This window comes from Solanum verrucosum, unplaced genomic scaffold (assembly GCF_900185275.1).
Source record: "Solanum verrucosum unplaced genomic scaffold, falcon-dt-bn FXZP01000102.1, whole genome shotgun sequence".
NCBI lineage: Eukaryota > Viridiplantae > Streptophyta > Magnoliopsida > Solanales > Solanaceae > Solanum > Solanum verrucosum.
The window spans coordinates 2040898-2059711 of NW_026019930.1; the positions used below are offsets into that span (position 1 = coordinate 2040898).

General features: G+C 30.9%; 2 protein-coding genes, 1 non-coding gene and 1 pseudogene across 3 annotated transcripts; 2 read left to right on the top strand and 2 right to left on the bottom strand.

Annotated features, from left to right (window-relative positions):
* Positions 1–2470: 2470 nt before the first annotated feature.
* Positions 2471–3502, bottom strand: LOC125830812 (L10-interacting MYB domain-containing protein-like; annotated as a pseudogene).
* A 1424-nt stretch (positions 3503–4926) lies between these two features.
* LOC125829725 (uncharacterized) lies at positions 4927–7024 on the top strand. Its single transcript, XM_049508919.1, has 5 exons — positions 4927–4967; positions 5045–5177; positions 5658–5761; positions 6271–6415; positions 6518–7024. The coding sequence occupies exons 1-5, from the start codon at positions 4927–4929 to the stop codon at positions 7022–7024; spliced, it is 930 nt and encodes a 309-aa protein (XP_049364876.1).
* Positions 7025–13804: 6780 nt separating this feature from the next.
* Positions 13805–14430, top strand: LOC125830376 (uncharacterized). Its single transcript, XM_049509560.1, has one exon. The coding sequence runs from the start codon at positions 13874–13876 to the stop codon at positions 14210–14212; it is 339 nt and encodes a 112-aa protein (XP_049365517.1). The 5' UTR covers positions 13805–13873; the 3' UTR covers positions 14213–14430.
* Positions 14431–18238: 3808 nt separating this feature from the next.
* TRNAR-UCG (transfer RNA arginine (anticodon UCG)) lies at positions 18239–18312 on the bottom strand. Its single transcript has one exon. It is a non-coding gene; the product is annotated as a tRNA-Arg (tRNA).
* Positions 18313–18814: the final 502 nt, after the last annotated feature.

The following is an 18814-nucleotide window of genomic DNA, read 5'->3' on the forward strand; positions in this document are numbered from 1 at the left end:
TCATTCACATACTTCTTTATCACCACAAATTATTTATAAGAGGAGTATAAATTCATATTTCAAAAATAAGTTGTTTGATTCAAATACAAATATCAAAATGACAAAGAACACTTCACTAATATAAAAGTGGAAATACTAAAATAATACAAACATCAAACGTTACCAATTTCATTAGCAATCATGTCATGAAGCCCCATCCAATAAGTATCACTTAGTTCTTCCATATTTTTTCTCTATATTGTTAGTGCTTGAACTTGTGCCAAATTCAGAGTCAACCGATAGAATATATCTCTCATCCACATCCGTTTGAAAGGCATCATCCACATTGCATTTTTATTTAATATAATTGTGAATGGCCATGGTAGCAAGTACGATGCCCCTTTGAGTGTCAATGTTATAATAAGGCATATCTCGCAAAATGGACCAGCTTGCTTTCCAAACACCAAATGTGCGCTCTACTATATTTCTACCTGAAGAATGCATAAAATAATTAAATTTTTCAATGTGTCCTCTTGGCTCACACAATTGTCTTGTTGCACCACGACGAAAGTCAGGAAGATGATATCTCACATTGTCTCCTTTGTATGGAGCCATATATCCCTTCATATGTGCATATTCTGCATCCACTAAATAATATTTGTTTCCTAAAGGATGTGGAAAGTTAGGTTCACTTCTACGAAGAGCCTCACCAAATATCGACTATCATGAGCCGCTCCTTCCCACCCAGCCCATGCAAATGTAAACACATATTAAAATCCACAACAGCAAGGATATTTTGAGTCGGATAACCTTTACGTCCAATATAAGGTATTTGTTGACCTTGTGGCAATCTATCTTTGACATGTGTGCCATCAAGTGATCCAATACAATCCTAAAAATATAGACATGTAAGCTAAAGAAATATAACAAGTAATACTAAAAAAAATATAGGAGTTAATATCTTAAAAGTTCACTCAACTTTCATAATTTATTTAACAAAATCATTGAACTTTATTTTATATCAATAAAATCACTTAACTTAGACATAAATATCAATAAAATCACTTGGCCTAGCAAAATGGCAACTGCTACTACTACTGCCTTCTCCTTCTTGTTCTATTTCTTATTGATTCATCATCATATAGCATTTTCATTGGCTTATAACAAGAACGGTGTCAATGGTTCAATACATGATGATTATAACATGATAATATGGAGAATAAGAGTAGTTATTAATCCAACAACAAGAGTGGGTAAAGAGCAAAAGATAGCCATGGAAATGGCAGCATGATGACTTCTATATCAAATTAGAACTCAAATCAATGAAGTTGAGTGACCTTTAAAGTTGTTACTTACCTTAAAGAAAGGCAAATATCGTTTGTTACATGGCTTGTGAGCTCCAACACCATCATTATAATTTAAATGTGGTTTAATAATGTCTCTTGCAAGCTTAGAAACGGCTTTTAAAACACTATGAAAGTGTCTATGAACCGTCTCCCCCGAATGTTGAAAGATATCTTGTATCATTCGGTTTCCTGCTCCATGTGCACAAGTCATTAAGAACATGCCTAACATTGCATGTATAGACATTTCACGTGTGTGCTTAAGTCCATATTTTTCATTTAAATTTTTGGATAGATCAACAAACACCACCTTCTTTAATCGAAAATTTTCATAACAACGAGTTTCATTTCCTTGTAATATCTCTTGAATAAATATATACCCGGAACTCCTTGATGTACGACAAGGTTCTTTGAATAAGTATTTTTCATAATACATTAAAATGTATTTATCTGCTCTCCGGCATAGAGCCATCCATTCTTTCTCGTTTTGCTCTCTCCTACTTTGTTTTAGTTCTTCATCTAACAAATCACTTAAATGGGGTGATATGATAAAGTCCAAATCCTCCATTTAACTAAAAATAAAAATATCTCCAATTAAAAAAAATCAAGAGTATAAAAGTTTCATTATTTCAAAGTAATGACACATATTTTACTTACTTACAACATTTTTGAATCCACAATAAATATTTCAATTCTACTACTTTATATCAGTAAAAACATTTATATAAATTCAATCACAACATACATTTTTATATAAATCCTACACAATAAACACCTATATATAAATTTACACAACAAACACATATATATAAATTCAACATAACAAACACCTATATGTAAATTCAACACAACATATACATTTACATAAATTCAACATAACAAACACCTATATATAAATTCAACACAACAAACGCATATGTATAAATTCAACAAAATGAATACCTATATATAAATTCAACACAACAAATACATTTACAGAAATTCAACACAACAAACACATTTATATAAATTAGGACTTAACTTAAAAAAATTTAACCATACAATCATAATGTCTAAACAAAATTAAAGATAATAAATAAAGTTCATGCGTACAAGCATAATGTCAAACATAAAATAATAAAATTACTTTTTTCATAACAACACATTCTTCACACTTTCTTAAGGTATAACTGATAGTTATACTCCATCCAAGACCTTCGAGCTTCATCCGTAGGCATCTTAAGAAACACTTGTTGAATGTCTTTTTTAAGAAACATGTTCACAAAATAGTTGTACATTTCACCCCTTTCAAAAATACCGAGAATGTTTGCCAAAAAATCCATACACTTATCAATGGTGGGATCATCTACCACATGAGATGTAGCAGTACTTTTGTTAGACATAACTCTACTAAAGAGTGCATATCTTCTTTCATTGATGCAACTGTAAATTTTGTCTTACTTTTTTTTCACTTGATTACTAGTTTCAATACCATCAGTTGAATTTGGTCTTTTTAATGATGGTTTAGGAAACATAGTAGAATCCATATCTTGTGGATCATCACTTTCATCACCCTTCATTATTAGTATTAATGAAGTGCTCCATATCATCATTATCAATACCATTTGGTCTTTCTTCGTCAGAATTAATCTACCTCAGTTTCAAAAAATTGGGATGGATTTGAGGTACGTTCTCTTTCCCCCGTAGCAACAATATCAGAAAATAATGCATCATAGCGAAATCATATGATTGAAAGATCCTTATTCCTAAATTTTCTATATCGAACATCCTCCTGTAACAAAAGATGAAACAACAAATTTAAGTAAGTAAAAATATAACAATAAAAGAAATAAAAAGACATATAAAACAATGTGAGAAATGTACCTTAATTTTTCGCTTCCACCAAATATCATCTGCCATAATTGTAATTTGGTGGCATCCCATCCTATACATGTATCTCCTCTCATCAATTGCTTAAAAAGAGTCCACTCGGCTTTCATGCCATCCCAATGATTTTTTATTTGTTTTTTTTTATAGCGTCTTCCCGTTTTTTCATAGAATGCTTTAATCATATTTTTCCATCCATCTCTAGATAAATGAGTGTTTGGTCTATTTCCTTTCCTAATCTCTAATTCACATAACTCTATAAATTTGAGATGAGCATCATCATCCCATTTAGCATTAGTTTGTGTTTCCGACATGGTGTAACTGATCTGAAGATGAGAATTGATAAGAAAATTGAAAATAACTACTTCCATAATTTTATATAAATGACAAATATATACTACACACAATCAAATTATATATACATAATCTAAAAAAAAAAAACACAAAACAGAAAATACACAAAACGAAATCAGCTACAGAAGACGCACAAAAAAATACATAATAAAAAAAAATCGAAAGATAATAAAAAAAACTTCAATATGGGCAATTTGGAAATTGTATAAAAGAATTAAGGGCAAAAAGGTAATATACTTGATCAACATAAAAGGGCTTTTAAGTTTTTTAAAAAAAAACATCCCTCACCTAGCTTTTAACTTTTGGCTTAAAATAAGTCATTTTTGACTTAAAATAAGTCACTTTGATAATTGTCAAACACTCTAATAAGTCAAAAACTGACTTTTAAGTCAGTTTGACCAACTTAAAAGCCCATCCAAACATGCTCTAATTCAATAGCTAATATACTATTCAAAACAATTTCAAAAAGTTGTGAGCAAAGAAAAATCTTACTCTTTAAATGTCTAATATTTACACATCTGATTAATTCAAATATGTACAACATAAGATTCATTAAGAGAAAGATGAATCTTTATTTCTCAAGATTTAAACTCAAAGAATTTGGTTACTAATTAAAAAATCTTATCCATCCCATCATTACTTATAATTAGGTGTAGGTTCCTTTTTTTTTTTTGAGATAACCACTAAGTACCTAGTACTTACAGATTCACTTAATTTAAATTTGTGTCTCATAAGATTCATTAAGAAAAAAATATATCTTACGTTCTGAAGACAAACTAAAAAAATCTAGTTAATAATTAAAGAATCTTATCCATCCATCACACTCTTCTTTTCTTTTTCGTTTTTTCAAATTTCCAAATCCAATATCACAAAAAACATTTTGTCTTTTATATTCCTTTACCTCCAAAGAAGAAAAAAATAAAAAAATATAGTAATAAAATAAAATAATTTAAGGATGGAAATTGGAAGATGATATTCAACGGTTACTCTCCCGCGGTTTCCACTCCGAGTCCATCAATCTAACGTAAACCCGCCAACTTCGTATTCCATAGAACGTGTAGGCATTTACCATACTACCCTTCTCCTTCGCCTATAGCCATTAAAACACACTCCTAATAATGAGGACATTACAGTAAAAGAACTTAATTGCCGTTATCCAATAGACCCCCATGGAATATAGCTTGACTGTTTTTTTTTTCTTTTTATCTTCAACTTCTTTCATAACGAATTAAATTCTAAATTAACACTTAATTAATACTAGTATATGAGATTCCTCTGTTCTTTTCTCCATCTTAAAGGTTTTAATTAAAATCAATGTTGCTTCTAGATTAAAATTTGTATCCTTTTAATTTTTCAAATCTTTTAACCTTTTAGGTGAACCAAAATGTTGGACTCATGGAAGAAAAACAAGTTTTATTCAAAATGGTAAGAGTGATAATTCGTCTGTTTTTATTTTTTCTTGTTAATATTGCTAATGTTCTTGTGGAAATTTTCTGATACAGCAAGTCTACAATCAAGCAGACCAAAACTCGAATCGATATGATCAGGAAGAAGAGAAATTCAATGCAGAAATACTTGAGGAATGATATAGCTGACCTTGTTAAATCTGAATTGGATGTCAATGCCTACGACAGAGTAATTTTCGTTTGCTGGAATTTATATGTCTGTATATTCCGTTATTCTATGACTTTGTTTTATTTTATATGAGTTCAAACGAGAGAATGACTCATTTCTATATTTGGAAACTCTTTGATTTTAAAATTCATATTTTTTGCTTTTAACGATGTGTTTTTATAAAAAAAGAAGTGTTATGATGTATGTTACATAAGCTCTAGATATACTTCTAGTATGTGACAAAAGCATCTCTTTCTTTGTTGAGATTGAGGCGTAGTTGTTGTTTTGGATGAGTCGTTCCATCAACGTTTAGTTTGTTGATGGTGCAATGTTCTTTGCGTAATAGTGTCGTTTAATGAGAGGAGGATCCATCTACTTTTTATCGAAAATCATATGATGAGGATTGACATATTAGACTGAATAAAGTGAATCTGTACAATCTGTGTTTTCCCCAAAATTGATGAAATTAAGCTCTACTGATTTTTTGTCTTAATGCAACAGACTGAAGGGCTTCTAGTTGAGCTGAATCTATTGAGCTGTTTTGATTTTTTGGATCAATATTGTGAGCAGATCCTTAGTCACCTTGACACCATAAGTACACAGAGGTACTCTTCACATTTTTAATTTCTATCTGGTGTCTCAGAAGAACAGTATACTTAAATTGCTAATATTGCTTATGATGATATCCATTTTCTGACAATAGAATTTAGTGAATCTGTCCTCTGTAGCATCATAAACATCTCAGTTCTCAGATGACTAGATGACAACAATAACATACTCACTGTAATTCCACAAATGAGGTCTGGGGAGGGTGGTGTATACGTAGCCTTACCCCTACCTTTATGAATATAAAAATGTATTTTCCAATAGAACACTAAAATCGAAGAATAAGACTGTAGGAGAGTAATAATAACAATATTGATAGGGAACTGGACACTATCGACTGTCTATTAACTTTCTACACTTATCCTCGACCTCCATATCTTTCTATCTAAGATCATGTCCTCGGTAAGCTGTTGGTCTACCCTGTCCTGTCTAATTTATCAATTTCTAAGAATAGTTTTCTTGTGAGTCAAACTATTTCCTCATTTCTGAACAATTCTTGTTGTTTCAGGGAATGCCCTGAGGATTGCAAGGAACCTGTGGGATCTTTGATGTTTGCAGCAGCAAGACTAGCAGACCTGCCTGAATTACGTCAACTTAGGACGATGCTTAATGAAAGATATGGAAATTCCCTTGAATCTTGTGTCAATAATCAGGTAATGACACATTCTATTCATCCTCTCAGATAATACTCATGCATAATATTTCTCAGATAACTCCTCTTTCTTGTAAAAAAGATCTTTTCTTTTTCTTGGCAGTTTGCTGCGAAATTAAAGCCAGTACCACATAAAATGGACGTGAAACTACACTTGATGCAAGATATAGCAGCAGAATATGGCTTAGAATGGAATTCAAAAGCTTTGCAACAGATGCTATATGAACAAGAGCACGCGGATGTAGCAAGTAACAATAAAGAATCTGAAGATGCTCATCATATCGAATCAAGAGATGATGATGCAGTTGAAAATGCTACCTCAGAACAAAAATCAGTTAGGACGAAACATCTGGATAAGTCCGGTCATAAAGATTCAGGACATGAACCAAATAGTGAAATCTCTAGTCATAGAAATCGAGGCGGTCCATCAGGCAGAACAACATCTCTTCCAGTTGAATTGGAGCAAATAACTCCGGAAGAGCTAGTGAAAGGACACACTCGAGCAAATTCTTGTACGCCTGATATGTTTGGGCATGTCCATCCAAGGGTACCAAACTATGAGGAGGTTGTCGCTCGCCTTACAGATCTTGATGGAAAATCAAAAAAATGAATTCCTTTAAAATTTTGGTTTTCAATCATCTTACTTTTTGCATACTACATGTTAAGAATTGACACAGTATATATTACTCCTTCAGTAATTAAATCATTTGATTGTAAATATGATCATTATATAAAGTCTCTACGAGTATTTGACACATTCAATGAGCTAGTCACTAGAGTTTCTAGCAGTGACACAATTCTACTTTGAATTCATAGAATGTCTACCGCTGGACTTGCAGCCTATTGAAAGTTTGAAACACATGCATGAGGGTTGATTTCTCAGATGGTTACTCAACTAATAGTTATTATCTCGGAAAATCACATTTCTTCTTGATTCAAACTTTCTTCAACAAAGAAAGTGACTTTCTGAAATAAGTGACCATCTGAAAAATCAATTCCATTTGAAATTTTGCAGACTATTTCTTGAAAGTGACTCAGTTCATAATGATATTCCGAGTCCTGGATATAATCAGGGTAAAGAAAACACACATGTAGGGATGTTGTCAACATGAAGAAGAGTACAAAATAAAGTAAATACAGGACAAATCAATGTCATGAATTTTTTTACATGTGAGTTCACATAGGGAACTAGTGATCAGTGATCTTATTGGTTCCCAGTTGACCAGCCCATTTGTAATCAGCATGATGATGCCTACACCTGAAGGAGCCTGGATGCTGTGTAGGGGAACAAACACACTGTTTCATCATTCCAGCTTCAGCTGATGATCCATTTCCATTTGATACTTCTCTGCTTACAACTTGTATCTCCACTTGTTCCCTTGCAACTCCTCTCTCCCCAGGACGTTCTCTCGGGTAACACATTGGATACTGGAGATACTATATGAACCACTTTCACCATATTATATACTAGTATGAATAAGGATTAGGGAGTACTAGTAGAATAGAAGGTAAGGAGGAGAAAAAAAGTGGAAATATATATTAAAATACAAACTTTGGATTGATTCACAGTTACCACAGATAGGAATTGGCGACTGAAATTGCTCTTTCATTTTAGCTTTTAGTTTCCAGTGGATAGTGTGTAATGATGGGCAGGGCCGGAGATAACCGGCACAAGAAGTTCATTTCATCACAATAATATTCCGTATATATAAGGTCAAAATTATTATTTTTTATGCGTACGCCTTAATGGGGGTCTTGATTTTTGTGCATATTAGTCGCTTGGAGAAAAATGAGTGAAGATAGGCAAGGCAGTGGAATCAGTGGCTATTTTGAGGTGAAGGACCAGCTAAGATTCCAACCACTTGTTCAATATTAGTTTGGCTGTGTTCACAGCAATGTGAAATTTTGATAGAGAAGTGCCAATGTGGATTGTACTGCCAAGTTGTGTCATTTTATAATGGGAAAAGAAACATATGGACAACTTTTAGTCAGACAGTTCCTACTATGGTGGAGTACTGCTTTGGCTCTCCAAAATTTTTGTTGTAAATACTCCATTCCTTCCAAAAAATAACTGAGGCTTCACCAAAAAAAAGTCCCAAAATAGAAATTTTTACTTCTTTTTTTTCATACTACCTTTAGTATTGATACATGAAGTAGTAATCGTCAAATTCAGAGTTTCAATATATCATTAATAAGGTTAGTTTATTAAAACAACATCTTTAATTAAAATTTTCTTAAAGGGTGTGATAGGTCAACACGATTCAAGTAATATAAAACTGAACAGAGGGAGTAATTCTTCTTAATAGTGCTCAATTCTCAAGAAATGTCAAATAAATAGGTGTAACTTAATAAACTATATCTTGTCTTTATTATTTTTTGACATATGTCGAGAAAATAGTCAAAAGCTTCCTCAATCTATTAGCCAATTCTCAACTACACACTTATTCTATACGGGGGTCTTATTATCCCTGAACTATTTAAATATGGAATAATCACCTCCCTAAAAAGTCATAACCAGTTTTATGCCAGAGTTGTGCAGAACACGCGATGCACATTCATTTTCTTTTATTCTTTTTCTTTTTTTCGTGTAAATTATAAACCTACTCAAAATAATAATTTAATAATTCCCTGTAAAATTATGTAAAGTTTCCATTTTTATCAAACCTGGAAATTAAAATTTACAAAAATGCTTTCAAATAGAGATTGTTTTTTTAAAATACTAATGATTTCTTTAGAGAATAATAAGAGAAAATGAGGAAAAAATTATCTACACCAAATCAAAGAAGAAGAAGAACTCCATAGCTAGTCTACATAAACTTTCAATTTGAAATCGAACCCAAAAATAAAAATTCACAAATGTGGGAGTGAAAAATAAATTTGGTAAGAATGAAATTAAAAAATGAAATTTCAAATTCACCATTGTTGGTTCATTGTGGTTTGACTTTTTTTTTTTTCTTTTTTTTTTTTTGCTAAAATTATGATTGGTTTAAGAAAAAACTTGAACTCCATTTTTGAGCTTCATATATATATGAAAGTTTCTTATGAGTTAGGTGGTTGTTGTTGCTAAAAACAATTGATGTATGATTAACTAAGCATAAACAGTAGCTACAATTTGATTTGGAGCTCCTAGAGACGAAATTTAGAAGACCATCATTGAAGGACTTTGAGAAAAACTTGAAGAAATCATGAAATGGATATAATAATTTTGTGATATAAGAAAAAGGAAAGAATTAGAAAAAATGAATTAGTTATATAATCTCCAATGAGAGACTGTCACATGGACTATTTAATTCAATTTTAGTCATTTTATGTCGTTTTGTTGAACCCTTACGCGCCTACAAGAGGTGTATTCACCTTCTTGGACAAGTCAACGTTTAAGGATCACAAACTATCAAAAATAAAAAGTTCAGAGGGTAATAGGACCATGAAGTAAAAGTCTCAGGTGATATCTATGTCCTCCCACTTTGGATGTGCACAAATAGACAGTTAAACTTATACAAAGTTGAACAAGTAGACACATGCATCCTATGTGACGTAGGACGTGTGTGTCTACTTGTTCAACTTTATACAAGTTTAAGTGTCTACTTGTGCACATCTAAAGTTAGATGATATAGATACTAGTTGAATCCAAGTTAAAGAACACATATATGTATTTAGTCTTATTTTTTATTAATGAACGTGAAATGAGCTAAAACGACACTTATTTTGAAATAGAAGGAATAATAATATTACATCATTCACCATTCATGAATCTCAAATTAGTTAGAATTGTTATATCAATCTTTCATATTTAATTTCCTTTTATGTAAATTTATTTCATTTCAAAATTGAAAAACAAAGGGACAAACAATCTTGGGAAACAATGAAAGGTCACTTCATGAGTATTGCCTCTTTGTTCCAAGGTAGAAGGCCCAATTCATAACTTTTTGTGGACACAAAAATAATAAATTCCTAGCCATTTGATCCGCTCAATAATTACTCCGTTTATAACTTTGCAATTTCAGTTGTAGTTGTAACAATCTGACTTCAAATAACAATAGATTATTAGATTCACAACTGACAAGTTGGATATTCTCATTAACTCAGTTATTAATGTAAAAAGGAAAAGGACAAAACAAAATACTCTCTCCATTTCAAAAAAGGAAGACAATAAAGAAATGATCATTTTCCTCTTCTTCTTTTTTTCACATTTTAATTTCATTTTAATTTCAGTTTTTCGTGTGACATAAATAAGGTCATAACTTTTAAGATTAAAGATCATTTTAGTATATTTGACATAGTTTTAATTTAAAACCACAAGATTAAAAAAATATTTTTTTATTTTCTAGTAAAATATATATGAAGTCAAATTAGTTCATTCTTTTTTAAACGAGGAAAGTACAAACTTTACTAAAGTATATGAATAGTATGTCCTTGAGCATGTCTCTTGCCACTGCTCAACCATTTTTCACCAAACACTAAGGTCGTTTGGTAGAGTGTATAAGAATAATGCAAAATATGGTGTATTAGTAATGCATGCATTAATAGTGTCTGCATTATTTCTTATACACTGTTTGGTTTGATGTATTAGAAATAACAAATCTTGCTTAATTTCCATTAAAAAAATGTATGTTTACAAAAATACCCTTCACACTTTATTTCTTTGTACATTTCCTTTGCAACAAGATTCTTTGCTAAAACATCAAAAAAGATTTCTCTGTTAAAACATTATTAACTCCTCTCTTCTTTTTTTTTCAAATATAAAATTAAATAGTTGTTACTATTGAGTCAAAATATTTTTGTGGAAAGTTGGCAAAGAAATTTTTTATCAAACTAAATCGTCACAATGGTAAATATTTTGATTAAACTATATTGAAATAAGATTTTAAAAAAAAAGAAGAAGATGTCAATTTTGCTAAGCTCAAAATTCGATCACATATCTTGCTAAGCTTAGCCTCAATTTTTTTTGAGATAAAACGAGTCCAAAAATAAAAAATAAAAACTGATGAATAAGGGCGACATAGGCAGCATAGACCTGAGATAATTCCTAACTGTAAAGCGATACCCTATTAAAATCAGTATATGCACTTTATATATATTAGGAGTCTGGGCATATGCTTTAGCAGCCACATATCCTATTTCCTAGTGCAATTGAAATACAAAAAAGTATTACTAACAATCAAATTTATAAATAATGGAGATGTTTTTTTAAAAGGTTTAGCAGCCACAGAGAAGATGAAAGGTTTCTAAAACACAGTACTATGGAAAATGGAGATATTTTTTTTAAAGGCTTTGAGGGTAATTTTGTAATTATATATTCTAATGCAAGTGTTAAAATGATATGTATTATTAATACCTAGGATTTCTTAGTATTAGTAATACACAATATAGTGTATAATTAATGCTTGCATTAGTTATACATGACATGAAAAAGTGTACCAAACAAGGTATTACTAATACACACACCTAATGCATGCATTTTTTTCCTAATACACTCTACCAAACGACCCCTAAATGCCTCATTTGTTTTCATTAAGATTAAGACATCTGAATCTGAATACACGTCTGAACATTAAAATTTGCATTAAGAGCTAGGTGTCTATATCTGAATACGCATCTGAATATTAAGATGCGGTCTCCAAATCTAAACACTGAATGATTATTGTTTGTTTTCAATATTTGAATGTGCATATGAATCAAACATTATATTAATAAAATGTTATAAAAAATTCATTTCAACAAAAAATATTACTTTTTGATTAAAAAAATATCATAATCATTAAGCATATTATAAAAAAAATCACGAATAAAAAGTATTTTATAGGCACAATATAATATCAAAAAGTTCAATAAGTATGATAAGTACTAGTTGAAAAATAATAAATAAGGTATCACATTATCAACGCCTAACATATATTTTGGCTAATTAGAAAAACTAAAGAATTCTTATCTTTTTTTCGATAACCTTAATCCAATTCTCTAACTTGTGAACCTCTAACGTCATTCATGCTTTTTTGTAGCGGATACTTTCACAAAATATACTAACACATGTACTGTATAATGACTCTTCCTATCCAAGTCCATCTAATTTTTTCATATATTCTTCAAATGTAGGTGCACTATTTTTTTAATCAATAACTCCAAAGCAGTAATCATCTTCTCATCAATTTTCAATTCAGACAAATAAGTTTTTTTTTCTTCCCCAAAACTTTTTTTTCCAGCTAAAACTGAAGATTGGGATGGAGAGTTATTAAGAGCTCCATTATTTTTGTCACCAACTAGTTCAACAACAATAATATATTAGTGTTATCTCACAAATGAATTTGATGATCAAAGAATCTCAATAAAATTATTAGTCTCAGACAAAATTCTAAATAATATATGTAATAATTCCTTATTATTTACAAGATCTTGTCATGTTAAAATCACAATATTTAAAAGATAATTTTGTGTTACTGTGATTATACATTTTAAATTTAAAATATTAAGATTTAACAAACTTTTTTTTTTTAAAATTTATGCACAGTCAAATTAATACGCTAGGGCCCATTCGATCACAAAAAATTACTCATTTTTTTGGAATAAGTTTTACTTTATTTGAAAATATTTGTTTGGTCACAAAAGTTTAAAATTCATTATTTTTCAACTCACTTTTATTTTGAAGTTATATTTGAGTATATTCAAACACGAATATTATTTCAAAAAAAGTATAAATAAACATTACTTTATCTTCAACTTCATAATTTTCAAATATACGAAAAAATATTTAAAATTTATGACCGAATGCCTTTTCAATTCAAATGCATGGAGTATAAATATTATTTATAGTAAAGATTAAAAAAAAAAAACCTTCAACAGTGTGTACACATCAGAACTTTTGACCAAAGTAGGCCATTATTAAAATCAATTCACCAAAATAGTATGTTTTTTTGAAATTTTACATAACTAGTATAAACGTAGTTTTCACTAATGTTTTAGGTTATATTTTATTTTAAAAAAAATCAATAACACAAAGACAAAAATCTGACAGAGTAAACATATATAAAACATTATTGTCAGTAACGTTTTATAATTCGTTACTGTGAATTACGTTTTACATCTAAAGTGTGACTCGCATTAACGTTTCTCTGGAATAGCTGAAAATTGAAATGCAATCTTGTACATGCCTCATTCATTATTCAAATTTCCACTATTAAAATGAATAGATATATTCATTTTAATAGTGGAAATTTGAATAATGAATGAGGCAGGTACAAAATTGCATTTCAATTTTCAGTCATTCCAAAGAAACTTTACTCTAAGTCATGTTTTAGCTATAATTTTAATAATGACTTACTTTGGTAAAAAATTCGTACACATCTTGCCGTTTATATATATGCAGTCCCACTCTGTTTCCCTCATGCATTTATACTTTAGCTTCCAAAACTGTCACAAAAGTAAAAAACTTTCAGATCACACACAAACTGTTCTGTCTACTCTAATGGATGCCGGAGCATGGTGTGATTCCGACGATGTAAACTTCTGCTGGAGGCGGTGTTACTCCGGTAGAGAATACGACCGTTTGGTATCCTATAAGTTGCCGGCGAACAGATCAAGCAGAACGCCCATCTGGAGACTGATATGGAGGAAGATGAAGAAAGAGAAGAAGCGGATTTACGATTGTTCAAATTCAATGTGGTTTTCATATGATCCTCATTCTTATTCGCAGAATTTCGATCAAGGTTCAATTTCGACCGATGCTGATGAACTTTCTCGTTCCTTCTCAGCTCGATTTGCTGTTCCCTCCAGGATTTTCACCCATGACGAATTACTGGACTAATGGAGAAAACAATAATAACATACTCACTGTCGTATCACAAGTGAGATCTGGAGAGTATAGACTGACTGTGTTTTCGATAGACTCTCAAGTCAAAAAAAAAAATACAATGGAGGAAAACAGGGTAAAATTTGTTGTCATTGTTATCATACAAATTACTAAACTGTAATTCATCTGTTATCTGTTGTTAATGATAAAAATTGATATGTGTAGACTGTTGATGCTCCGTTTCTTGTTTATCTTGTCTTATTAACTTTTTCATTCACAAGCAAAGATAGATGCTTTTTACAAGTTTCACATATTTTTTTTTTCTGGATTAGCTATGAAAAATGTTTTACATTATCTTGACTTTTATCTAAATTGACGTAGAAGGTACTAACCAGTAACGGCAATCAGAATCTTCATGAGCTTCTTTTTTTCCTTTTCAACTTATTTTACCAATTGGTTGTGCTTTATGAAATTGTATATTTATACTATGGTTTAGTTGTTCAAGTTTCCATCGATATTTGCAGGTAGTTGATTACTCTATCGAAAACAAAAAAAATTGAAGTGGTTGGGTACAAATCAGTGCAAAAGAAGTAACATGATTTGACAGTCTATTTCCATTAGCTAGTCTGGGAGACACAATAGTTGAGATATGTTTGGTATTTCTTCGATTACACCATTCAGATCTATAGTAAATTAACATTTAAGATTATCTGTTACGAAACAACCTTCCTTTAATGGATAGTCATATGAAAACTAGGGTAGAGCTACAGTACAATACACATTTTAAAAAAAAAGAAATTCATTGAATATTATACAAATTATTAATTTAGAATCGAAAAACTTAAGACGATGAGAATCCTGAATTCATAAGCTTCAAATCCTGACTATGTCATGATCGAGATATCTTTACTTGCAACAAATTATTAGCAATCCGAAGTGTATAACTATGAATCCTTGCCTAAATTAAGTAACGTCAGACAAGATCGGGTGATTCAATCATTCCTTCACGAGTCAATGCATTCAATTAATATTAAATTCCGAAGTGAATTATTAATCGTTTTTCTTTAAATTCTGGTGGATTGGAATTTGGATGGGATGGGTATTGATTTAAGAAGGTAGGCCCAAATTAATAAATTAAGCCTGGTAGGCAGAGCCGCAGAGTGAATCTTGCTGTCATCGTTGACAAATGAACTTCTAGTACCATACCCAATTGCTAGTATTTAATACCATTCCCTTTCTACCTATAAAGATTCGTCCCAACGAAGTGACTATAAGCATACGTGTGCCGAGCTAGACATGTTGCTCAGGTGATAATCACTCTCAACTTTCAACTCTAAAGTTGTGAATTCGAGTCACCAAAAGAGTAAAAAATGTGAGAACGTGGAACCAGGCGGACTCATGAGTAACGTCTTTTGATCATATCCAATATTAAGAAAATTTTCTAAAAAACCTTAGCAATTCATGAAGGGGTAATAAGACATGATGATTCATGGGGTACTTTACTATTTGGGCATGATTATTAATATTGTTTGATGTCAAAGACTTTGTTTTTATCATTTGTCAATATACAATGTATCATAATGTTGAAAAATGATGAGAATTATTTTGATGTACGTTCATTTCAGAGTAATGGGACTTAGAAAATTTAAAGAGCACCAATCTTTGCTGAACCGGAAAGGCCGTTTATGAAACAATGAATTGTACCCTTGGTATTACACAAGGGTTGAATAATAACAAGTGCTAAATTCGTACAGCTACTACATGCACAAACACTATATGCTGAGTTTATAACATCACATCGCAATATATATGTACGAACGTACTAGTGTTAGGTATTGTTATTTTAAGCTGATTTGAAGTTTTGATGATTTAACAAACTTTCAGATCTAACAAGAGACTTGGTCAAGGACAGACTGCGTACATGAAAAAGTCAAAAGACAGTTGTCGCATATGACATGGTTGGTGCACGACTTTTCAAAGTAGCAAATTCTAAGCCAATGGTCTTGTCCGAAGGGTTTGTGTCCATTTGACAATAGTCTCTTCTCTAAACACAAACTTAAGATTTGGCAAACAAAGTTTTGAATTTCTGAAAATTTATAAGCTCAAAAACAAGAAGTCATCTTCAAGGAAGAACACTGCTCATACTCAACAAAGGATCTGATGGAGTGCTGAAGTTTCGTTGTTGTATTTTGAGTTTTGTGTCTTATGTTCTTATATTGTAAATTTACTCCTAAGTTATAAAGGGATAGTAGATCGGTTACTTGTCTAAGTCTTTAGTTTGAGTCGTATTAACTAGAGTTAGTAGAATCATCTACGTTTTAGTCAAGCCTTTTTACATCATTGTTTTGATGTTTTCTTGGGTAGAGTTGCCTAGGAGTGTCAACTAGAATTAGTTGATGTGTGGTGCAACAGGGTTGCTGCTTGTTTATGCTCTTATCGTCGAAATCGAAGTTGGTGGCTAGAGTTAGCCTTGTTGGGTTCTTGAAGTCTAGATTAACTAGAGTTGGTTTAGTGGGCAATAGAGTTATTGCTTTGTTTTCCTTTGTAGTAGAGTTACAGTAAAGGTAAGGGATTAAGAGTTAATTCTTAGGTTGCAAGAGTTTGTAATCTGAAACTTTGCTTTGTTTGAGTGAATGAAGTTTGGATTGAAACCATGTGAGTACAGGTCATGGTTTTCACTGCCCTTGAGAAAGGAGATTTTCACGTAAAATCCTTGTGCTTGATTTACTTTAAGTACTTATTTATTTTTCGCGCTATTATTCTGTCGGAGGAGTACCTGATTCAGTGATCACTAGTTGGCCGCCTTCATTCTAACAGGTATGCGCTTTGTGCATATACCCATATCAATAAGTACATAATATACAAATTACATAAATATTAGTAGTATCAGACTATGTTTGAATTATATAAAGTTATAGAATAAAAGTATTAAAAACTTTCCTGAAAATCTATAATTATTATTCCGATTTAGCTAGCTTAATAAATGAAGAAATCATGTTCCACACAAGTTTTCAGATATCTTATTGCGATTAATGTAGACTAACGTTGGAATATATTTCAAAAATTATTATTATTATTGTGATTTAATACTGAAAAATAAAACACAAAATTAAATTACTTCGAAGTTTTGTCAAATAACACAAATTGAATCTCTTTAAAGGTTGAGAGTGACGGAATTGAAGTAACGAATTCGTTCATGTCATCACTTTTGGCATTTACGTCTTATCGTTTGAAGGTTCTTAGTGAGTGAATGATTGTCCTTCCACATTGTTGTATGACTGTCGGTCAAGTGATGATATTATTATTTATTATTCCTTCTGTGACTGCTTACAATCCCTTTTTAGTAGGTGTTTTTTTTTTGGAGGAGTTCGATTACTATCTAATCTTTTTGTTACTAAATTAATTTGCTCGCTTTTGGTGTTAAATCTCGAATCCTTTTGCAATTTGAATTAAAAAAAATGTTAGTTTTTTCAATTTCTTATGTATTGATATATAATGAAGCTTATGCGTCAATTCAAGATTTTTAGTGTTCAATATTGAACGTGAATGCATAATTGAGAATTGAGATTAAGTGGAAAAACATCCTTCCAAGGTTGGTTTTATTTTCCGATCAAACTTTTTTTGAATTACAAACTTAAGTCGGATCAATTTTGACCTTTTCTTTTAATAGTGAATATTTTGAAAGTACAAACATTGATAGAGAGGTGAGAACTGAGCGCTATACAACCAAATGGCCATTTTGTTGCCTTGGTATAATTAGATCCAAGTTATGTGGAATATTAAAACCAATTTAAGAATTAAAATCCATCTGATTTATTTCCTCTATTCATTTTTAATTGTCATTGTTTCTTTTTTTTAGAGTCAATCTATAATAACTTTGACTAACAATATTTTTTCATCATATTGATATGCAAAAAATTGCAATTTATAACATTTTTGTATAGTTTTTAAATATCTAAATATTTTGTTTAAAATATCAAATGTGTAAGTGCAAAAAATAAAATTGCAGGAGAAAACATTTTTCATTGTAAAAAACACATCCGACCACAGTGGGAGTCGAACCCACGACCTTTTGATCCGAAGTCAAACGCGCTAATCCACTGCGCTATGCGGTCATCTTGGTGCTATAACGATTCTGTCAAAATAAATTGAAAACAATAGGACATGCCATCAGTTTTTTTATTTTCGCCTAATATAGTGACATGTTTTCCGATTTTTTTTTTATGAAGAGTGTCCAAACTTATGATAGTAAATAACTCCATATGAATTCAATCTTGCATGCCCTGCATACTTCTGTACACAATTACCATTGAGCTACTGCTTACTGCTCACTTCACGTTGAAGATGCGTTTTTTTTAAAAAATATCTAATAGATTTGAAGCAGATTTAAAACATAAAATAAAACTAAATAGATCCACTTCATTTATCACAATGAATTATATTTGTTCGATACACTGTTGTCAATATAAATATTAAATATTGAAAAAAAAAACAAAAGAAATTTGACCATAATAATAATAAAAAATGTGCATGCAAGGAATCAAATTTGGGCACCATGTAAGTTTCGTGGATACCCTTGTTATTGTGCTACAGGTCTCCATCAATTTTGAGGGAGTT

Excerpts from the sequence above, each read along its gene's own strand:
- LOC125830376 (XM_049509560.1), top strand. The coding sequence starts at position 13,874 with ATGGATGCCGGAGCATGGTGTGATTCCGACGATGTAAACTTCTGCTGG.
- LOC125829725 (XM_049508919.1), top strand. The coding sequence starts at position 4,927 with ATGTTGGACTCATGGAAGAAAAACAAGTTTTATTCAAAATG. Across the intron at positions 5,178-5,657 it reads ATGTCAATGCCTACGACAGA|ACTGAAGGGCTTCTAGTTGA; the intron begins GTAATTTTCGTT and ends TTAATGCAACAG. Across the intron at positions 6,416-6,517 it reads AATCTTGTGTCAATAATCAG|TTTGCTGCGAAATTAAAGCC; the intron begins GTAATGACACAT and ends TTTTCTTGGCAG.